The sequence below is a fragment of the Rattus norvegicus genome, chromosome 17, assembly GCF_036323735.1.
Source record: "Rattus norvegicus strain BN/NHsdMcwi chromosome 17, GRCr8, whole genome shotgun sequence".
In the NCBI taxonomy this organism is placed as follows: Eukaryota; Metazoa; Chordata; class Mammalia; order Rodentia; family Muridae; genus Rattus; species Rattus norvegicus.
Genome location: NC_086035.1, coordinates 65812720 through 65836384, shown reverse-complemented (window position 1 = coordinate 65836384; position 23665 = coordinate 65812720). Strand labels below are relative to the sequence as shown.

Here is a 23665-nt window from a genome sequence, read left to right as displayed (position 1 = left end):
TTTGTTTTGTATTAGTTACACTGTGAGTCATAGTATTAACTTGCTAACTCCACCTCAGCCCTGACGTGTCAGATGAGTGAGGTGTGTTTGGAAGCTGTTCCCTGGATAAGACAAGCTTACGGGTGACTAATGTGTTTAACATTGAGAGCAAGGAGGCTGAGTGAGTGCTGGGCAGCGGGTGACAGACTCAAATGTTGTCACGTCTGCTGGAGGCTTCTCCTGCGTCTTTGCGCTGTGACTTGGCACTTGGTGGTAGCCGGCCATTGTTGTGTTTGCTGGGAGGGTGATGCACCTTCCAGGATCAGTCAGTCAAGGTGGGAAGGTGTCCAAAGGTGGGTTAGAGATTGCCGGGTTAGACCCTTAACTTCGTGGGTAAAGATCTGACAGTTGCTAAATACGACTTTAATGGTTTCAGAGCCTCAGTACAGATGCAAGCACAAACACTGCTCCTGTAGTGGTGCCCAGAGAGCCCTCCGTGCCAGCGCCCTGTGCTGTGTCCGCAGCGTTTGAACGTTCCCCTTCCCCGGCCCATTTACCTGAGTGAGTATCAGTACTCTGCCAGCCCTCTGCCAGGTACAGGTGTGAAGGATTGTAATATTAAGTGTGATTCTTAAACCAGATGGCATTTCCACAGGGATCACAAGGTGGCAGAAAAGCAGAGGGAAGCTCACAGTGTGGACAGACTCCCTTCAACCCCCACTGCGACTGCATGTAAATCGGTGCAGGTGAATGGAGCAGCAACAGTAAGTGCCGTGCCTGCCCTCCACAGCACTCGGGCACTCCTTCCCTGTGTCCTGCCTCTGACGATGGTTCCATTAGTCTGTGCCTTCCTTTCTCTATACCTATCACGGAGACCTCCTATTTCAGTAGACTAGCAACCAGGTCTCAACTCTGTCCTCTGTGGAGTTTGGTGATTTTTGCGTTTATTGTGTGTGTTGTATATATGAAAAAGAAGTAGCCGGGCAGTAATGGCACACGCACACTTTTAATCCAGGTACTCTGGAGGCAAAGGCAGGTGGATTTCTGAATTGAGGTCAGCCTGGTCTACAGAATGAACTTCAGGACAGCCAAACCTACACAGAAAAATCCTGTCTCAAGAAAAACACAACAATAGTCTGTCTGCTTCAAAGGCTTAGACAGATGGGGTTCCAGAGGAGGGCACAGGTGGTCCATCCTTCTCCATCCTTTTGGGAGGGACCCGGAGGAGTGGAGGGAGGGAAAATTAAGGCCAGGATGTGATATATGAGAGAAGAATAAAAGAAAAAAAGGGGCAAGGAATAGAGGGTAGAGACTAGAGAGAAGTAGACTTAAAAGAACAACATGGTATCCTGTTTAAAGCCCAGTGGCTCTGCCAGGTGTGGCAGCTTAAGCCCTTAGTTCCAATGCTTGGGAGATGGGGCAGAAAAATGGTTGCATGTTTGAGGCCTGTGGTCTACATTGAAAGTTTCAGCCAGCAGGGATACACAGTGAGGCAGTAGCTTCTGTCCTTGATGACCTGGCATCTCTGTACTCGGGAGGCAGAAGTAGGAAGTTGGAATCCCACAAGTCCGCACAAGTGCCAGACCAGCTGTGGCTGTGCAGTGATGCTCATGTCAAACTCGGTCAGACTCAGGAAGGGAGAGCAGGAGGATCAGGAGTTGAAGCCAGCTCACTTCCTCACCCGTCATACTGTCCCCAGCCGTTCTGTGTAAGCACGGCAGCACCTGCACTAGTCCTGCTTAGATCAAGCGAAGTGGGGCCAGGGTTTGCTGCTTTCTTTTTTTCCCTTGAGCCTCGTAGGCTTCCATGTTTCTTAAGAATGCTTTAAGGCTTCATGTTGGTCAGAATGTGGTCGCCATTTTATTGCTCTGCCTTTATGGCTGTTAGCTGATGTAGAGAGACCTTTCTATAGTCTCTTCAGAGCAAAGCGGCACTGCATGGAAAGCGAGCGGTGACGTTTTTGTTAAACCAAAGATGTCTGTCCTTTTTTAGTCTTTAAAACACTTAGTTTTTTATTCAAAGATACTGTGATTAGCTTAGCAAAAATGGATGTGTTTGTTTGATTTTAATAGAAACTTAGCTTTATAGAATCTAAACAAACATACAAAAAGCTAGAATCTAACATAAGTCAAGAAAGTGCATTTGAAGGTGCCTCAGGCCCTTCCTCAGGGAAGCAGCACTGTCACATGATGCCTGTTCAGTAATTACTGTCACATGATGCCTGTTCAGTAATTACTGTCACATGATGCCTGTTCAGTAATTACTGTCACATGATGCCTGTTCAGTAATTATTCTTCTCCTGGAGTAACTCCAGACTCTGCGGCATATTCATTCCAGCACCATGTTTATAAAGTCAGCAAATCTACAGCAACAACTGTTTTCTCACAGAGTGGGTTTGTGATGCTGTCCTATGTCCACAAGCTAGAGGCAGGAACTTTGATGCTGATCACTGGCTGCCCTGGGCATGCCAGGAGTTGCCATTGAATTTTGTGAATGTCTTAAAAATACCCATGAAGATGAGATTTTACTTAAGAACTTTATCTTCTGTAACTTCACCCCTGAAGGAGCTTCCGTCCCTGGTCTTTGTATGCATAATCCCACGTTCTGTGTTTCCAGGAACTGAGAAAGCCCAGTTATGCAGAGATCTGTCAAAGAACGAGTAAAGAGCCTCCTTCCTCCTCCCCATTGCAACCCCCAAAAGAACAAAAGCCAAACACTGTCGCCTGTGGGAAGGAGGAGAAGAAGCTTGCTGAGCCTGCGGAGAGATACAGAGAGCCCCCTGCCCTCAAGTCTACTCCTGGAGTCCCCAAAGATCAGAGGAGGCAGCCTGGGCGCCGACCGTCTCCTCCAGCTGCCGGGAAGCGCCTGAACAGGGAACAGAACACCCCTCCCAAGTCTCCTTAGTGAAAGCCGGATACCTGCCGGGGAGGGTGTGGAAGAGCTGTGTTCACCGTGGACGAAGCTCTCCCGTACACTCAGACACTCAGTACGGAGTGAGCCGCTGGTTAGGAGCTTGCAGCGTCTGTGGGGCCCGTGGGATACCTGCAAGTCACTTCCTTCTGTGAGTCGGATTTTCCCCCTCTTGGAAAAAAAATCTATTTTTCAGGATTTAATTATATAATATAAACCTTATTTTAGGTTGGTGCTTAACTGGAGGTGATTCAGAAGTCTGATGTTTTTCAGGATAGAAAATGTATTTATCCTAACAAATGGATATTTTTATTAAGCCTCCACGTGGCTCTGAATGCAAGCTATAATGAGTTTTTCTAAATTAAGGGAACTCTACTACTTTTTTTTTTAAATAGCTGGTCTGCAAGTGCACATTGGTAGGGTGTCCCAGCAGATGGGTGGGGGCTGAGGGCACTGGCAGGGGCAGCCGTGGCCTCACAGAACAAGGGACTGGCAATGTCAGGGCACTGACATACTGGCATAGGAGCTGTGTTTTCATCTAAACCATTAGCTAACAGGTAACTCTAGCTTTAAAACAAGATACATATGTATATACAGTTCTTTTTGATCTAGTGGACAGAATGAACCTGCAAAGAGCACCCTAGAAAGACCTGAAACCTTTGAGTTTTGATGTCCTGCGAGCAAGTAACCAGCCTCTCACTCCAGTTCCAAGTGGCTACTGTGTAAAATAAATTCAAAGCACATTGTGAATAGAACCTAGATGAAATTAGAAACTGCTGCCCACTGACGTCAGACCATGAAGTTGTACCATGATGTGTGTCCTGTGAGTGGGCTGCCTGGCTTCCATCCTCCAGTGCCTGCTCTGTCCGTGTCCCCCACTCTCTCTCTGGAGAGTTGTGTCTTAGCCAGCTCTGTGTGGGTGTCTTCATGTACCTCTGCATCGGCCGGCACATGGATTAGAAGAACCTAGCCGTGAGAGAGTGGTGTTTGTGGGTCTCCCCCCCCCCCTGGCTGGCGGAGGACAGAACCCTTGCTCCTTTTACCTCCAAGACGAGGGTCTTGTTGATTCTTTCCAGAAGCGCTGCACTTCTGAAGAACGAGTGCAGTCAAGTTAGCAAGTTTATAATAAAGTTACAGATAAATTATTTTGTTTTAAAATGCCTAAAATTTTTCTTTAAGTATTCTAAGCAGCAGACCTTAAAATATTTCCTGCTATATGTAACCATACAGCTAATTCCACAAAATGCTATTTAACAAGACTGAAGGTTGTTTTGGTTTCTTTTTTCTTTTTATTTTCTAAGGAAAAAAAATGATTTCCATCCAATATTTAAAGACTTGAATTTTATTTAAACTTGAAAATGACTTTGCCTTAACTTTTGTATAAGACAGCTTAGAGCTCACGGAGACCTGCCCCGGGTTGGCGGGAGTGGATCGGTTACTCATTGCCATGCGGATCTCCTGGTGTTGGTTTTGCTGAGAGCGCATACTGTTGTACAAGAACCCAGTGGTTTTGTAACAAACCTGCAGATCTTCAACAGTTGGTCTTTTTCAGATGTTGAGAACCCTGTAAGTGCAAATGTCGCTACTGTGTTAACTCTGTGCACTTGGGAGTGTGCTCTGCCTGTACAGTGTAAATAATCAGAACATATGAGAAAGGTACCCTACAGAGAAGAATCTGATAAAAATTATTGATATATTATAAATGTTGCTGATGAGCTGGATGTGGATAAACTAAATGTTGTGGTTTGAGTATTATTTTAGTTTGTTAAGGTTTTTCTTTTTCCTCTTATACTGGTGTGTTGAACTGACTTTGCCTCTTTGCTGCAAAAGGGAAATGGGAAGTCTTATTAAAGCCTTTGGATGTTTTCATACTCTTAAAAGTATGTAAGTACATACTGATCATATTTGATGTTTGAGGGTTTTGAAGAGAGTATAGAGAGCAGAGACTGGCAAGATCTTCCAATGAAAGTAAAAAACAGAAATGTGCTAATTAGAATTAAAACTTTGTGAAGTGATTTTTTTTCCTCCCAGAGGCAAAGATGGCCTGATGCACATGACCATTTCCTTCAGAGCAACTGTCACTCAGTTACATAGGAGCATACGCAGTGCTGATGTTTCAAACGCCTGTGAAAGGAACATAGGACGCATTTCCTTGTAGATGTCAGATCACTGACAAAAAAACAAAGAAGAAGAAGAAGAAAGGCTGGCCTCTTGAACCCACACTAGCAGATACTGTCTGTCTGGAAAGGCGAGCCTGAGGCCTCAGGTCCTTCACATCACAGCCTTGCTGGAAGAGGGGCCAAATAATGGCAGCATCCCTTATCCCCAAAGATGCTCTCACAGATGATCTTTGATTTTCAATGAGGAGTCCTTTCCCCAAGGCTGAGCATTGCAGCAGGAAACCTGTGTGGCAGAGCCAGCTGTAGGTGCTTGCTGTCTGCGGGCTGGAAGTGTAAGCTCAGTGGCTGCACCCAAGGGCAGGTTTGCAGATGCACGAGGTTGGGACACTGTAATTACTGCTTGGCCAGTGACAGCCTGGCATCAGAAACTAAAGCCGTGCTCAGATGTGATTTTTATAGCACTCGTTTTCAGGAAGCAAAGGTGATATGCCAAATAGCTGTGTAATGTCAAAACAGAGACTTCCTGTACACTTTGAGGTTTTCCACTCAGAAAAAAATGGAAGTTATCAAAATAGGAAGCTGTTGAGGGCGCATGCAGACTCTTGCTGTGTCACGTCCAGCAAGTGTGATCCGTGGTTTCCATAATCTATTTTCTAAGTTTACTCATTCCTTTCAGTATCTCAAGGTATAGAATCGGAGATACCACAGTCACAAATGACATTTTAACTTGTAAAATTGTGTGATGATGCTTAATTATCATAGGGAAATATGGACTAGGAATCTGGCCCCGCTTCACCAGACATGAATTTCAAGTGATTCCTCCTCGTAGTCAGTGTCATGATGTCTCTGTGAATCCCTCCTGTCATTGCATCACTGGTTGCCACTAGTGGGTGGCAAAAAAATAAAAAGAAAAAAAAGGAAAAAAAAGTCTTATATTGCTGTATTAGGGTTTCTGCAGTTGATATTGAAAAACTGGTCCAGTGTGTCACAGCAGGCGACTGATGGTGCATACCTGTCTTTGTGTCCCCTTCAGTGAGCTGTAGTTGTGGGTTTGTGTGCTTTGTAGCCTGTCATGCGGAAAGCAACAGACAATCGAAGATTCCAGGAGCGCTAACAGCCGCGGCGAGTCACAGACGGGATTGTACCATGGAAGCTTGCCTGAGGGTTTCTGTTTCCTTTCCATAAGACTGGAATCAAGCTTACATGTAAACTATTGGGAATTTAAGTTTCCTTTTGTGTCATTTTGTGTAAGACTGTCTAATTTGAAAAATGTAGGTTATGAAAAATAAAGATTTAGGCACTGTTCAATTTTTCTTTTGATTCTTTTAAATTAAAATTTTCTTCAAGAATGCAATTTTTAAAGATCTTTTTGTTTCCAATCACTGTACATGAGGAAGAAACACAGGAGCCCACAACATCTAGTTTGGATTTTAAAGTTGTCCAGTCCCCTCCTAAGTTGACTGCCCACAGCATATGATGAAATATGCAGCCTGCTGGTGTTGGAACTCAGGTCCTCTGAGATCAGAGCACCAAGTGCTCCTAACCACTGAGCCATCTCCCTAGCCCCCTCCGGCATCTTTCGGGGTGGGGTGGGTTGGTTTGGTTTGGTTGGGTCAGGGACTCACTGGCCTGAATCTAGCTGTGTAGATCAGGTTGGCCTGGAACTCTGATCTGCCTTCAGAGTTCTGGAAGTGAGTGTGTACCACCACACCCAGCTTCTGGTATGTCTCGCAGTGTTCTTTCACCAGATTTGTGATGCTCTCCACCACCACCACGACCACCACTCCACCCAACCTTGTTACCTCACACTAACCACATATATAAACCTGGGCCCATCTAGGCTCTCCATTTCAGTTTCTGTGACACAGTTCCCTTTAATTTACCTGTCTTTTGTCATCTCCAAGAGTTTGTTTTGTGCTGCTTGTCTCAGGTTCAGGTAGGGATGCCCCTGATATACAGGCAGGCTTATGTCCATGAGACAGACCCACTGCCCTGCTTCCTCTTCTCTGTGCTTTGTGCAGCATAGTGGGGTGCTCAAATAAGTCCTGAATCTTGGTATTTGCAGACTGTATATTCTCCACGCACAGCACTGACTTCAGAAGTGACGTGCGTGTGTGACTTGGTTTGCTTTGCCACTTAACAAAGCTTTAACCTCAACAAAGTTTAGTGATTTGTAGTGATAATCACAGCACTGAGGGTTGGCTGGTTCAGGGGATGAGCTGGCTAAGCCAGCCAGAGAGCCAAGCCTAGCAATTGTGTGCCCCACTGTGGTTGGACCAGTTTGGATGGTCTGAGGAATGAAAGAGTAGACTAGATTCACGTGTTCTGGGGCACTCGGGCTTCTGCACTGTAACCTGGTGTTCGGTATTGGCCGTCTGCACCGCATCCTGACAGAAGTGTGGGGTTTACCACATCTGGTTCTAAGGACTGAGCTGTGACGTTTCAAGAGCTCCAGCAGCAGCAGAGGGACCGAGGCAGAGCAGAGGTGGAGAAAGCATGCTCAGAGCTTGTCCTCGCTCTCCACACGCCCCCTAACTCTTCTGCATGTGTTCCTTCCAATCAGAATTTGGGCTGCGTGGGATTGTCTGTCGAGGCCTGCACCGGTGGGAAGACCCAGTTCCCTAGAAGTCACTGCCCCGAGGTGTGCACCTATTTAGTTGTGGAGCCATCTTTCTCTAGGCCCAGCCTAGTAGTGACTGGGACACAAGAGGTGTCTTCAATATAATGGAGTGGGCAGGCCTTTCCCCAGTGATAAAATTACAAAACAATGCAGAACCTAGTACCCTCCTTCACAAAGCCTGCTGTGTGTCTGGTGCCCCGGGACCACTGGAGTGCACATCAAGAGAAGTACCAGAGGCAAATTTGCAGAGTTAAAGGACATAGTCTTCTGACCAGCCATGGATGTGAGACTTGACCTGCTGTTGTCTTCCCCGCACAGTAGCAGCGGTTGAGTGATGAGATTAGAGCAAGATACAGCTTTAGCCACCGAAGACGCTAAGAACCCCATGGAAACCTCAGACCTGATAGTCAAGTACAGTGGGGACTCAAACCTCCAGTTCCTCTTCTGTTCATTTTGGGGTCTTTTATGCTTTCACTAGTTTAAGATTTGGAGTCATGGCTCAAGATCAGGCACTCTTCCTCTTAGTTGCATCCTAGTTCAATTTGTGTTTGGTGTCCTTAGCAGTGTCCTCTGTACTGTGGATTATTTAGAAGTCTGTTATTCCAAAGAGCTGGGGATCTCCCTGTTGTCTTCTCGTTTCAGATTGCTGAAATGATAACATTGTGACCACTATGCTTTCAGTCCCCTTCCAAGCTGTGAGGGCTGTTGTGAGCTGGTATGGTTACCGTGGTAAAGGTTGTGCCCGTGACTCCGTATTCTCTCGGGTAAGGTGGTTCTTTGACCTTGCTGACTGTGGCTCCATCTCTTGCTGTAGGTGGACCAACAGCTATAGAAGCAGATGCGCCTATTCCTGCGTTTTGCTCTCTTTCCAGCATCGTCGAGCCTTTGCTTTACATGTTTTCGATGCTCTGTTGTTTGATGCATACATGTCCAGGTGTGCTGGATCCACTCCTCTGTTGTTAGCGAATCCCCCCCCCCACCCTCTTGGGCCCTAGTCATTTTCTTTGTTCTGAACTTGCTTTATTTGATGCTAATAGACTAATTTAATGCTAATTTTCTGTGCTTTTTTCCTTTTGGGGGGGTTGTATGGTGCACTGTTTTCCTCTTTTTTATTTTCAACCCACAGATATCATCATATCTGAGTCTACAGACAGGATACAGATGTGTTCATCCCACTCTGCCGTGCTCTGCCTTTTATCTACTGAACATAGCACATTTGTAATTACAGTGACTCTCACTTTATTTTTTTGTCTTCCATTTCTTGTTGCTTTGGTTTTTCTCACTTTGTTCTTATTATTTTACATTTACTTACTTGGGAAGTGGGCACAGACGTCAGAGGACAACCCTCAGGAGTCAGTTCTCCCTCTCCACCAGTTGAGTCTCAGGTATTGAACTCAGCAGTCAGGCTTGGTGGCAAGCTCCCTTACCTGCTGAGCCATCTCACCAGCCCATGGTCTGTTTCTTATTCTTGTGTTCCTGGACGTTCTAATTTACTGACTTTAAATCCATGACTAGGAATCATGAGAAAAGAATGCAGCAATGTTCTGTGCCTATCAGATTTCCTTTGCCAAGGCAGGTTCTCCTGGGTAGAGTTCATGAGTAAACCTGTAAACCTGCTGCATTTTTTTTTTTAAATAAGATTTTGACAGCGCCTACTTCCTGGTCTTGTTCAGCAGTCATGGTTAACATTTGGAGACCCCTCCCTCACTCACACCCCAGCCAGCAGTACTCAAGTTCTTTGAGCAACTGTCTGGTCTCTGTTCTCGGGTTCTCAGGCCATTTGATCACTGCGTTGCCATGACTACTATGGTTGCCTCGGGGCGAGCCTACAACCTCCTGCCGGAGGAGACAGTGTGGGAGCTTTTTGAAGCATCTACCTCCCCTCATAACTCTCTGGAAGTTGCCTCCTTCATCTAAGGGTCTAGGGAAGATAAGAGGATGGCAGAGACTAAGAACAACCATCTTGAAGACAGGGCACAGTATCTAACAGGATTTGGAGAACCACAGCAAAAGACAGCAGAGTCCTTAGCCACGCCAGTGCAAACGCCATCACCGCCCTGAGAGTCTTCGCAAGTACGTTAACCGGCCTCCTGCAACTGTCCGCAGCAACAAGCTGAGTTCCTGTCTGTCCCAGGGTCTGAATGGAACTGTTCTTACCCAGCACCTGTTCAATGGAGACTGGACTTCGACCCACTGACGGGGTTAGGCATCTTACCCAGGCCAAGCAATTGTAAAGAGGCTTCCTAGAAGCGATGAGTGGGTAGATGGGTCCTACACTTCCAAGTTTTCCCACAGAACAGGTGAACATGGTAAAGTTTGGGGACCCACATGGATGGAAGCAGCTTAACATTTACCTTCCTCCAGGGTCCACTGTTGGCCTCTCTCCATCACCCCTAGTCCTTACAGGACCCTCTGTGTTTACACTGTCTTTCTAGGCAGTCTTCCCAGGTTCATACCTGTGATTATACTTAATCATGGGGCTTATAACTCCATGGTCATGAAGGCCTCAACCTGAAAACCCTCAGCCTACACCTGGGTGGGCAGCCACACATCGTGTCTTCTGGCTGCAGAAGGTAGAGGCCAGTGATGTCCTCAAAGACCCTTCCATGTCCCTGCCCTGCCATCAACTGGTCAGCTTCTCAAAGATGCTGCAGCAGGCTAAGTATTCGTTACAAAATCCAGAGGGAGAGCAACTTTATACATGATTTTTGAACTAAGAACTGCCCCCAAACTGAACGTCTCATTGGCTGATCTCTTGTCAAAGAAAATGGACTCTTGGACCATGTCTTAAGAGTTTCACTGCTGTGAACAGACACCATGACCAAGGCAACTCTTATAAGGACAACATTTCATTGTGGCTGGCTTACAGGTTCAGAGGTTCAGTCCATTATCATCAAGGCAGTAGCATGGTAGCATCCAGGCAGGCATGGTGCAGGAGGAGCTGAGAGTTCTACATCTTCATCTGAAGCCTGCTAGCAGAATACTCACTTCCAGGCAGCTAGGGTGAGGGTCTTAAAGTCCACACCCACAGTGACACACCTACTCCAACAAGGCCACACCTTATTTATTTTATTATTATTATTAACTTGAGTATTTCTTATTTACATTTCAGGTGTTATTCCCTTTCCCAGTTTACAGGCCAACATCCCCCTAGCCCCTCCCCCTCCCCTTCTTTATGGGTGTTCCCTTCCCCATCCTCCCCACATTGCCGCCCTCCCCCCAACAATCACGTTCACTGGGAGTTCAGTCTTAGCAGGACCAAGGGCTTCCCCTTCCACTGGTGCTCTTACTAGGATATTCATTGCTACCTATGAGGTCAGAGTCCAGGGTCAGTCCATGTATAGTCTTTAGGTAGTGGCTTAGTCCCTGGAAGCTCTGGTTGCTTGGCATTGTTGTTCATATGGGGTTTCGAGCCCCTTCAAGCTCTTCCAGTTCTTTCTCTGATTCCTTCAACGGGGGTCTCGTTCTCAGTTCAGTGGTTTGCTGCTGGTATTCGCCTCTGTATTTGCTGTATTCTGGCTGTGTCTCTCAGGAGCGATCTACATCCGGCTCCTGTCGGTCTGCACTTCTTTGCTTCATCCATCTTGTCTAATTGGGTGGCTGTATATGTATGGGTCACATGTGGGGCAGGCTCTAAATGGATGTTCCTTCTGTGTCTGTTTTAATCTTTGCCTCTCTATTCCCTGCCAACGGTATTCTTGTTCCCCTTTTAAAGAAGGAGTGAAGCATTCACATTTTGATCATCCATCTTGAGTTTCATGTGTTCTAGGCATCTAGGGTAATTCAAGCATTTGGGCTAATAGCCACTTATCAATGAGTGCATACCATGTGTGTTTTTCTGTGATTGGGTTACCTCACTCAGGATGATATTTTCCAGTCCCAACCATTTGCCTACGAATTTCATAAAGTCATTGTTTTTCATAGCTGAGTAATATTCCATTGTGTAGACGTGTCACATTTTCTGTATCCATTCCTCTGTTGAAGGGCATCTGGGTTCTTTCCAGCTTCTGGCTATTATAAATAAGGCTGCGATGAACATAGTGGAGCACGTGTCTTTTTTATTTGTTGGGGCATCTTTTGGGTATATGCCCAAGAGAGGTATAGCTGGATCCTCAGGCAGTTCAATGTCCAATTTTCTGAGGAACCTCCAGACTGATTTCCAGAATGGTTGTACCAGTCTGCAATCCCACCAACAATGGAGGAGTGTTCCTCTTTCTCTACATCCTCACCAGCATCTGCTGTCACCTGAGTTTTTGATCTTAGCCATTCTCACTGGTGTGAGGTGAAATCTCAGGGTTGTGTTGATTTGCATTTCCCTTATGACTAAAGATGTTGAACATTTCTTTAGGTGTTTCTCAGCCATTCGGCATTCCTCAGCTGTGAATTGTTTGTTTAGCTCTGAACCCCATTTTTTTTTTAAAGATTTATTTTTATTTATTACATATCTAAGTACACCGTAGCTGTCTTCAGATACACCAGAAGAGGGCATCAGATCTCTTTACAGATGGTTGTGAGCCACCATGTGGTTGCTGGGAATTGAACTCATGACCTCTGGAAGAGCAGTTGGGTGCTCTTAACCACTGAGCCATCTCTCCAGCCCCCCTGAACCCCATTTTTAATAGGGTTATTTGTCTTCCTGCAGTCTAACTTCTTGAGTTCTTTGTATATTTTGGATATAAGGCCTCTATCTGTTGTAGGATTGGTAAAGATCTTTTCCCAATCTGTTGGTTGCCGTTTTGTCCTAACCACAGTGTCCTTTGCCTTACAGAAGCTTTGCAGTTTTATGAGATCCCATTTGTCAATTCTTGATCTTAGAGCATAAGCCATTGGTGTTTTGTTCAGGAAATTTTCTCCAGTGCCCATGTGTTCCAGATGCTTCCCTAGTTTTTCTTCTATTAGTTTGAGTGTGTCTGGTTTGATGTGGAGGTCCTTGATCCACTTGGACTTAAGCTTTGTACAGGGTGATAAGCATGGATCGATCTGCATTCTTCTACATGTTGACCTCCAGTTGAACCAGCACCATTTGCTGAAAATGCTATCTTTTTTCCATTTGATGGTTTTGGCTCCTTTGTCAAAAATCAAGTGTCCATAGATGTGTGGGTTCATTTCTGGGTCTTCAATTCTGTTCCATTGGTCTATCTGTCTTTCTCTGTACCAATACCATGCAGTTTTTATCACTATTGCTCTGTAATACTGCTTGAGGTCAGGGATAGTGATTCCCCCTGAAGTCCTTTTATTGTTGAGGATAGTTTTAGCTATCCTGGGTTTTTTGTTATTCCAAATGAATTTGCAAATTGTTCTGTCTAACTCTTTGAAGAATTGGACTGGTATTTTGATGGGGATTGCATTGAATCTGTAGACCGCTTTTGGTAAAATGGCCATTTTTACTATATTAATCCTGCCAATCCATGAGCATGGGAGATCTTTCCATCTTCTGAGGTCTTCTTCAATTTCTTTCTTCAGTGTCTTGAAGTTCTTATCATACAGATCTTTTACTTGCTTGGTTAAAGTCACACCGAGGTATTTTATATTATTTGGGACTATAATGAAGGGTGTCGTTTCCATAATTTCTTTCTCGGCTTGTTTCTCTTTTGTGTAGAGGAAGGCTACTGATTTATTTGAGTTAATTTTATACCCAGCCACTTTGCTGAAGGTGTTTATCAGCTTTAGTAGTTCTCTGGTGGAACTTTTGGGATCACTTAAATATACTATCATATCATCTGCAAATAGTGATAATTTGACTTCTTCTTTTCCGATCTGTATCCCCTTGACCTCCTTTTGTTGTCTGATTTCTCTGAAGGCCACACCTTCTAATATTGCCACTCCCTGGGTCATGCATATTCAAACCATGACAGACCACGTAGGGCCACCAGGGGCTTTGATCACAATCAGGATCATTAAGAAAGATGGGGGGTTGGGGATTTAGCTCAGTGGTAGAGCGCTTGCCTAGCAAGTGCAAGGCCCTGGGTTCGGTCCCCAGCTCCGAAAAAAAGAAAAAAGAAAAAAAAGAAAGAAAGAGAGAAAGAAAGAAAGAGAGAGAAAGAAAGAAAGAGAGAGAGAAAGAGAGAGAGAGAGAAAGAAAGAAAGAAAGAAAGAAAGAAAGAAAGAAAGAAAAAAAGAAAGAAAGAAAGAAAGAAAGATAACTGGGCTGGATAGTCTCATGTCAACTTGACACACAAACTAAAGTTATTCGAAAGGAGAGTTCCTCAATTGAGAAAGTGCTTCTATAAGATCTAGCTCTGAGGCATTTTTATTTTTTTTTAAATTGGTGATTTGTTGGAGAGGATCCAGCCATTGCAGGGAGTGCAATCCTGTACTGGTGGTCCTGGGTTCTTTCTATAAGAAATCAAGCTGAGCAAGCCAGGGGAAGCGAGGTAGTAAGCAGCACCCCTCCACAGTCTGCATCAGCTCATGCCTCCCCAGGTTTCTGCTCGGATTTCCCTCGATGGTGAACAGCAATGTGGAAGTGTAAGCTGAATACATTCTCCCCAACTTGCTTTTTGTTGCAGCAATAAAACTACTAATAGCAATCAATATGTCCAGAACAGGTGTTCGAAGGTGCTCCAGTGTCACCAGTTTTGCTGGTCCTCCGACTGCCAGCTGTTGAACTACTTACTGACAGGCCTGTTTGAATACATCTAACACAGGGCCCTCCCTCCACTCCTTCTGCTCCTGCACCCCCTCCCCACAAAAGCAGTATTTCTGCCAGTATCCTTAACCACTCAGAAACCTGAGGCATCCTGAGTCTGTTTCCTCTTGGCCTTGGGCAAGCTCTGGTCCCTAGTTCTCCAGAGACTACTCACCCACGCTCAGCACATCCATGTCTTTAATGGGTCTCCAGTTCCCTGCTCCTCTCAACAGCCCAAGGATCCCCCTGACTTCAGCTCCTAGGACACTCACAGAGTAATTGGCTAGCATAGATAGTTACCCACCCACCTCTGACTTCACCTCCTACCTCTCAGTCCTTCTCCATCCACACTGCTGCATCCCTTCCTCAAACATACCACTTTGCCCCATAGCAAAGCCTCTGAACTTCCAACTCCTTGGTTCAAATACCCAACTCCTCACAGAGGCTGGCCGCCTGCGCCCTGCCACACACTGTTTGGTTTACATTGGCACCGTCATAACTTAACCGCACTGTTTACTTGTTTTTTATTAGAATCCCCAGAGAAATCAGCCATATACCATCTTCTCCTAGCGAGTGAGGCATCCACGGTGTTGTGGTTAGAATATGAAATTCTCCTTTAGGCTCATTTATTTCAACACTTAGTCCCAGCGGGTGGCAGTATGGGAACCTTTAAGGGGCAGAGCCTCACTGGAGGAAGTAAATTAAACTGGGCTTGGAGTTTAGGCTTCACCCCTTGTTCTCTGTCTGCTTCCTAACTGGTGGGTACAGTATGACCGCTGCCTCCTGTTCCTGTGGCGGTGACTCCCCACCACCATGGACTGAATCCCTTTGAGCTGTAGGTGGAAATAAACCCTCATGTTCCCCGGCTTGTGCTCTCACTCTCAGGCAGCGTGGGATTCCAACCCAAGCAATGGTACTGCCCACATTTAGGCAATAATTGATCAACCCAGTTAACCCAGTTATCCCAGCCTAGAGATTTCCTCACAGACATACCCAAAGCTTTGTCTCCCGGGCGGCTTTAGATCCTGTCGAGTTGAAATACAGATTTGATGGTATTCTTGACAAGAATAAGTAGACGCAATGTTTTCTCCATATACAGAGGACAGTCACAGTTAATGAGCATGAGGTTCTAAAGTCCAGACAGCCCACTCAGACGCCTGCGGTGTCAGGCCATTCAACTGAGGCCAAGGAAACAATAACGGGTTAACAGCATCGAAGACATTGACAGATGGAGCAATCATTTTCAGAATCGGGGAAAACGGGATCTCACTCTTCCTGCCAGACACACAAGGAGGTGGGCTCGTCTCCAGAGGCAACAACAGAACACTAAAGAGTCCTTGAAGGGCCTGTGAGGGTCGGGAACTCTCTTTCAGGGAATAGGTCCCCCAGCACAGTGGCCACCTTGATACCAAGGGACCACCCAGCCAGAGTGATCTGCAGTGCAGCCCACAGCATGGCGTCTATACTGACTGCCAGACACACAGCAAAGCAAATGACCAACGCGTCAGGTATCGGGTGACCCCACGCCGCCACACTGCTCCTTCATGCTTTGGAAATTTCCAGAATCTGCTCTGCCTCAGTGCCTCAGGGCCTCTCCCTAACCTCAGGTCAGGACTCCAAGAAAACAGATTTATTCTTGATAATGGCAGAGAGAGAGAGAGACCAAAAGGGTCCAGCCTCTCGCTTCCCCTCTCTTTGACTCTATATGCCCCATCTTGACCAAATAACCAAAGACCCATTTTTTTTTCATTAAGTCCAGCCATAGCTTGTAATGAGGCTCAGTGGGATTAAACTCTGTACTGTGATATAAACAGCACAAGCAAGCCCTGTGTGCAACTGTGGTCATCCCAGCAACACACAGAAAATGCTGGTGAAATTAATTTCAAAAGATTGCATTTGATTTGGCAGGCTGAAATACAGTGATGCCAACATGCATTGGTATAAAATAGGTTCTTTTTTTCTTTCTTTTCTTTTTTTCGGAGCTGGGGACCGAACCCAGGGCCTTGCACTTGCTAGGCAAGCGCTCTACCACTGAGCTAAATCCCCACCCCTCCCCCTTTTTTTTTAATGTTGCTGGGTTTTGTTTATTTAATTGGTTGGGTTTTTTTGTTTGTTTGTTTGTTTGTTTGTTTTTGTTTCCAGAAAAGGTTTCATGGGTCCCAGACTGGATTCGAACTCACTGTGTAATTGAGCATGACTTTGAACTTCAAATCCTCCTGCTTCCAAATCCGAGTGTACAATTATAGACCTGCAAACTGTTTGTGGACCTGGGAACTCAACCCAGGGCTTCATGAACGCTAGGCAAGCTTGTTATACCACTGAGTTATTCCCCTCCTACAGCACCAGCCAAGGAAAGTTTGTATTGTTTTAATTTTTTCTTTTCTAACACTGGAAACACATTGAAGTCTCTGGTGTGTGTAGAAACTGGAGAATCCTTAAAAGGACTTGATTTCTTTTTTTTTTTTTTTCAGAGCTGGGGACCGAACCCAGGGCCTTGCGCTTCCTAGGTAAGCGCTCTACCACTGAGCTAAATCCCCAGCCCCAAGGACTTGATTTCTAAAGGTCCGCCTACTCATGGTGCAGTGTAGGACTAGTCACCACCAGGGGGCGCTCCATCCACACCCTAAAGCACTCAAGGGAGGGCCCTTTGTTTGCTGCAAGAGAAGGTGGGAGGATCTCTTTTGTGTTCTTGTTTAAAAGGCAAAGATACCGAGCTCGCTCTTGAGTCAGATTCATTCTTTTCCTCCTGGTGCTTGTAGGAGAAACTTGGTGAGGGTTCTTCAGAGGCTGCCAGAAACCCTACTGTTCACGAATGTGAATATATAGAGATAGATCGACAGACAGACAGGTAGACAGGTAGATAGAGATATGTGATATATTTACATATACATAATTCGTTCTTATTTTTAAGTTGAAAATAAATCATTTCATGCAATCTACTCAAATCACAGGTTTTCCCTCCTAGGCTCTCTGCACCCCCACTCATCCAATCACACATCTTTCTTTCTCCCTTTAGAAAACAAACAGGCAAAACCAAACAATCCCAGCACTCAGGAGGCAGAGGCAGGTGGATTTCTGAGTTCAAGGCCAGCCTTGTCCAGGACAGCCAGGACTGCACAGAGAAACCCCTGTCTTTGAAACAACAACAAACAAACAATCAAGCAAAAACCAAGAAATGCAAAACCCAAAAACCCCACAAAATTGGAAACCATAACATACAAGCAAAAGATTGGTTTAAAGAAGAGGAGGAGGGGGGGAGGAGGAGGAAGAGGAGGAGGGGGGAGGAGGAGGAGGAGGAGGAGGAGGAGGAGGAGGAAGAAGAAGAAGAAGAAGAAGAAGAAGAAGAAGAAGAAGAAGAAGAAGAAGAAGAAGAAGAAGAAGAAGAAGAAGAAGAAGAAGGAGAAGAAGAAGAAGAAGAAGAAGAAGAAGAAGAAGAAGAAGAAGAAGAAGAAGAAGAAGAAGAAGAAGAAGAAGAAGAAGAAGAAGAAGAAGAAGAAGAAGAAGAAGAAATCCAAACCAGGTAATATGGGACCAAAAAAAACCAAAACCACAAAAAAACCTCCACAAAAATACCATTGACTTTGTTTTGTGTTGGCTGTGGCATGGGGTTTACCCTTAAGCATGGTATGTATGCCCAGTGAGGTGCATTGGAGCAAACTAATCTTTCCCTTGGAAATGACTGTCAATTGGAGATCACTTCTTGGTTAGGGGTGGGAGCTCATGTCCGGTTTCCCCTCAGCCCTAGTCTCTGTGAGTTCCTATGCACTTCAGTCCTGTTGTGTCTGGAACTCTTTCCTCGGTGTCATCCATCTCTAGCTCTTAGAATGTTCTGTAGGGTTCTCCGAGCCCTGAGGGGAGGAGTTTGGTGGAGACATACCATTTAGGACAGAGAGCTCCAAAGTCTCTCACTCCCTGTGCATTGCCGAGTTTCGAGTCCCCCGTATTGGTTCCCATCTGCTGCAGGAGGAGGAGGAGGCTCCTCTGGGGACACTGATGTATGAGCACAGCAGCATATCCCGAGGGGTCATTTCAGTGCTGTGTTCCTTTAGCAGGACAATAGTACTCCGTTTTCCCTCAGGTTCCCTTAGTCTCAGATTCTCGCTACCTGAACAGTGCCAGGCAGGGGTTCCACCTCATGGAATACGCCTTAAATACAACCAGATAACGATGGGCTATTCTCACATTTTTTTTTTCTACTATTGCACGTGTCACAGGCAGGTCACTGCCGTAGATGGCAGGGTTCATAGCTGGTTGGTGTTTACCTTTCTTCTCTGGTAGGGCGCCGCATACCTTTCGGTACCGTGAACACCAGTCAGCAGAGATGGAAACTCTCGTTAGGCACCAGCTTGACTTCTTCCTAGTCAATGAGAAAAATAGTACAGTCTTCAGCAATAACTCCTTACCACCACTCTGTAATTCTATATATGGTATAGAAATGTAGCATTCTTGCTGTGCCTATGGGTGTCTCAGCCCTGGTGTTCTAAAGCCATTTCTCCTTTTTTCAGGGCTACCCTGATTCCCAACTCTGCTCAGATCTGAGTAGGACTCAATCTCCCTCCACTCTACCCTCAACTGTCACGACCCTCACTGGGGTAGCATTTATACAAAAGATGCCTGTCCGTTCATTAACAAGGAACTGGGGACCTGTTGCTTAGAACTAAGTACGGGGTGGGTTGTTGAGTTGGAAAGGAAGGGACCTGACCTCAGCAGTTTCACAGCAGAGCATCAGGGCCCAGGGACCACAGCTGTGCACCTGAGAACAAAGCCGGCAATGTCCTCTATAGGGGATCAGTGCTTGGCACTTCCAATCTGCACCTGGGGCTTTTGGCTTTTTGCCCGGACTTGAATCACCTGGAGTTTCATCCCCAGGTCTCTGCTGAGTTGACTTTAAGAAGTACCCTGCAGGGGTTGGGGATTTAGCTCAGTGGTAGGGCGCTTGCCTAGCAAGCGCAAGGCCCTGGGTTCGGTCCCCAGCTCCGAAAAAAAAGAAAAAAAAAAAAGAAGTACCCTGCAAAGACGATACTCTAACTGTAATGCCAATTAATACCGTTGTCCAATATGACAATGATGTGGTATCCCACAAATCTGTTCTGATGCATACGTGCGCGCGCGCGCGCGCGCGCGCACACACACACACACACACACACACACACACACACACACACACACACAGGCTAACAGCACATCTAACAGCACATCCAGTGCTGGGCAGAGAGCTGTGTGTCCCCTCAAGGCACCGTTTCCAGGGCCAGCAGTTCTCCAAAGCTGTTCCTAAATCTAGTTCCGCCTGTGGCTCGGTGTATAATCTCCAGAGGACACTTGACACTATTGGGTGTTGGGCCCACTATCAAGGGGTCTGAAACTATTGGTCCTGGTGGGGCCACATTTACATGTCCCAGAAACACAGCATCAGAGGCCAGCCCTCACCTCAGACACTCTTACACCAACAGCATTCCAGTGTCCGGGTTCCTCCAGGCTTCCTGAGGTGGCTTGGTACTTCTCAAAGTAGAGCTGAAGATGTCTGATGGATGCATCAGACCCAGTAAAGCTGTGACACAAGTCAGGCCCAGCCCTGCCAGGTCAGGAACCTGAGAAGACCCATCCACAGGGCCCAGCACAGACATTCCTCAATGGCTTTGTGATGTCAGTGGCTATCTCTGACAGAAAACAATATTATTAACCCAGCAAGAACTGTGTCTCGGGCTGGGGAGATGGCTCAGCAGTTAAGAGCACTGACTGCTCTTCCAGAGGTCCTGAGTTCAAATCCCAGCAACCACATGGTGGCTTACAACCATCTGTAATGAGATCTGATGCCCTCTTCTGGTGTGTTTGAAGACAGCAACAGTGTACTTATATATAATAAATAAATAAATCTTAAAAAAAAAAAAAGAACTCTGTCTCAAAGATTCCCAGGATGCTGAATTCTGATGTCCAGGTGTTATGTCACTGTACTCGGGTGACTGCCCCAAGTGCAGATTTTAACTCCCCGGCAGGCACTCATCCCATTTAGAGGATGATGGCTTTGTTCTCAGGGCCACAGTGTGGTCCTTGAGCCCCAACACCCTGACATAAAGCCACATAGCTGCTGAGGTCAGGTTCATAGCTACTGAGATCACGTTCCCTTCTCCTCAACTCAACGACCCTTGCTCTGAGGTCTCTGAGATTTCTTTGATCATCATTCACTGGAAGCCGCCCTTCTTTGTAGGCTGGCCGCACCTTTAAAGATGACTTGGAGGAGCAGCATCCGTGCCTCAGGCTGCAGACCTCTGGCACTGAAGTTAAGAACAGCCACTCATGTGGACCCTGTGGCCTGAGAGTTCTTAACTGTTTTGTGTACTCCAAGACTCACGTCAGATACTTGCTGTAGAACACACTTCCTGAAAGGGACCTGCATGAGATCTAAGACACACATATACGTGCACACACAGGACTCATATATACATTGATGTGTGCATGCATACAGCATACACGAACGTTCATATGCAGTGATTGGCCTTCTCAAAGCCACTGGCTAAAACTGTGTCCCAATGACTTCTGAGCTGGGTCCCACTGATGGTCCAGTGTCTTTGCTGTTAGACATCCGAGGCCTGGATGCAACTCCACTGAGAGCAGCTTAGCCTTGAGGCTCAGAGAGACTCTAGAAGGAATCTCGGGGTGGGGCATGTTATCTGATCTAGTTGGGCAGAACACCCTCTGTAAATAGAGGGAGATTCCACAAACGTGGTGACTTATGGTCATAATCTCAGTACTCCAGAGTCTGAGGAACAGGGCATGACAAGTTTGGGTCTGCCTGAGCTATAGTAAGATAGTCTCAATCAATCAATCAATCATCAATCAATCAAAAGGAGACTGATTGGCCATGTGGTCTTACCTACAATTGGGATTCCAGTTTGAGTCAGCCCACACTTGAGGTGCAAAGCTGGATTTTTACTCTTCCTGCCTCATGAAATACATAGCAACTTGTCCCCCATCTTCTGTGAGTGACTCTTGCCCCTCCCTCCTGTGATTTTCCCCAGGCTCTGTCAACCTCGGATGTCCTCCTTAAACATCTACCCAGTAGCCTCCTGGAGGGGGCTGCTGAAAAGCTTGTGTGACACTGGACCCACACACGGAACTGGGAAATGGCTATAGACCACAGGCCGGTAGTAGTTGATTCAGAAGACACAGGCTTCGGCTCTTCCCTCCTTTGCGAAAAAGGCATGAAGATTTTTCTCATGAAAATCTCTGCCATCATATATTTATTGGAAGAACCAACAGGGAGAGTTCATGCTATGCCCTCCCACGCCCAAGTTCAGTATTTGACAGAAGTAACCATGCTGGCTGGGTTTGTGTGTTAACTTGACACAAGTTAGAGTCATCAGAGAGGAAGGAGACTTTTTTGAGGAAATGCCTCCAATGAGATCCAGCTGTAAGGCATTTTCTCAATCAGTGATCAATGGGGAAGGACCTAGCCTATTGTGGGTGGTGCCATCCTTGGACCGATAGTCCTGGGGTCTATAAGAAAGCAGACAGAACAAGTCTTAACGGACAAACCAGGTAAGCTGCACCCTCCTGGCCTCTGCATCAACTCCTGACTCCTGGCTCCTACCCTGTTGAATTCCTGTCATGCCTTCCTCTAATGATGAAAGGTAATATGGAAGTGTAAGCCAATAAACCCTTTCCTCTCCAGCCTGCCCTTTGGTCATGATGTTCCTCATAGCAATATAAACCCTCACTAAGACAGTGACTTAAGAAGAAAGGACTTGGGCTGGAGAGATGGCTCAGTGTTTAAGAGCACCGACTGCTCTTCCAGAGGTCCTGAGTTCAAATCCCAGGAACCATACGGTGGCTCACAACCATCTGTAAATGGGATCCAATGCCCTCTTCTGGTGTGTCTGAAGACAGCTAAAGTGTACTCATATATAATAAATAAATAAATCTTTTAAAAAAGTTTATTAAGAAGAAAGGACTTATTGTGGCTCGGAGTTTGAGGATCCTGTCTATGGTGGTGGGGAAGGCTTAGGGGTAGAAGCTTGAGATGGCTTGTGCCGCCGTCAGGAAGCAGAGAGATGAACAGTGGTGCTTGGGTCACTTTCTCGTCTGGGTCCTCAGCCAATGAAATGGTGCTCTGTCCACATTTAGTGTGGGACGTCCCACCTCAGCTTGCCAGTGTAGAACCCCCCCCCCCCAACACACACTGATGGATCCAGAGCTAAGTCTAGATGCTGTCAAGTTGACAATCCGTATAAACTGTCACCCTCACCCACAGACCAGGCGCCAGGAGTAGCAGATCGGCAACTCCACACCCATGTGGAGTTCTGTGCGCCTGAGGTGTCAGGTGTGTTTCCTGGAGAGAGGCCACCTGAGCTCAATCTATCTCAAGTGCCGACAGATTCGTTTTCCCATTTACTGGGCCATGAATTCTCCAACGTTCCGCTGAATTATTCTCCAGGTGCTCATTAACGCTAATCAGCTGAGTAAATAATATAGAATAAGGAGAAAAAGAGACCAGCTACCATACTTTTAAAAACGAGGCTGCTACGTGCCTTGTCGTAATTAAGTTGTTCTCTGCCCCTCAAGCGCACAGCTCCAAAGAGGAGGGCACCTCTTAGGAAGCAAACAATTGCAAGCCTGAAGTGATTCGAGATTAACTTGCAGGGTGGAACGGAAGCAGCAAGCGGCGGCGGCGGCGAGGGTAGAGATGCTGGTAGATTCCACTTCCTGGTGCTGTAGCTGAAAGTGAAAAAAAAATCCTTCCTTCGTCACAGGTGGTACAGCTCGGGAGCGAGCGCCTGAGATCCAGGAAGCCAGAAGCAGACAAAGACAGGAGCCGGCCACGGAAAGAACAGCAGGAACGCTGCATTAAGGAATGGCTTCTCTTGCGCATGGAAGATGGGTTTGCTACTGTACAGGTGGCTCAGTCCCAGGGGATGCTGAGCTCACGGTGTGGGAGAAGGCAGTGACTTGGCTTCTCTCCCATCTGCTTGCACGCATATTACACACTTGTCTTGGGTTCCGCTGGCAGATCCTGCCCCGTGTTTCGGCCGGACCACACCAGCCATCCACCCTCCCCCCACAGGTGCTCAGGTGATTGAGATGAAAGGAAGGACAACTCTTTCCATCACTTCCTGGCCAGCTTCAGTCCTGATTTTTCCTGCATAAATAGGTTTGGCTAGAAAGCCCCTTGGGGCTTTTGAGCCTGGTCTGGTCCCAGACAGCAGCAGAGGACTGGTGTACCTGTCTCCAGAGGAATCCGAAGCGGCTTGTTCCACTGCTGCCTGTCATCGTGGGCTCTGGCTGACTGCAGCGCCAGAGGGAGCTGTGCTCACTGTGCCCCAGTCCCCTTGTGAGGGTAGCACTAGAGAGTGGCCCTTCCACTCCCTTGCATGAATGTCTCCAAGTTGGACAGCTGGGAAGTCCTCACCCAAG

General features: G+C 46.5%; 1 protein-coding gene across 18 annotated transcripts in view; it reads left to right on the top strand.

Annotated features, from left to right (window-relative positions):
- Window positions 1-23260, top strand: part of Larp4b (La ribonucleoprotein 4B) — a 95796-nt gene extending 72536 nt beyond the window's left edge. For 8 of the 18 annotated variants that reach the window (XM_063276485.1, XM_063276489.1, XM_063276490.1 and 5 more), the window contains 3 exons: window positions 416-540; window positions 635-743; window positions 2596-6317. In XM_063276485.1, coding sequence (XP_063132555.1) covers window positions 416-540; window positions 635-743; window positions 2596-2883 — 522 coding nt within the window. In that variant the 3' untranslated portion in view covers window positions 2884-6317. Of the gene's footprint in view, window positions 1-415; window positions 541-619; window positions 744-2595; window positions 6364-23004 lie in introns of those variants that run through there. The other 10 variants (XM_063276484.1, XM_039095756.2, XM_063276487.1 and 7 more) reach the window with 3 other exon arrangements.
- Window positions 23261-23665: the final 405 nt, after the last annotated feature.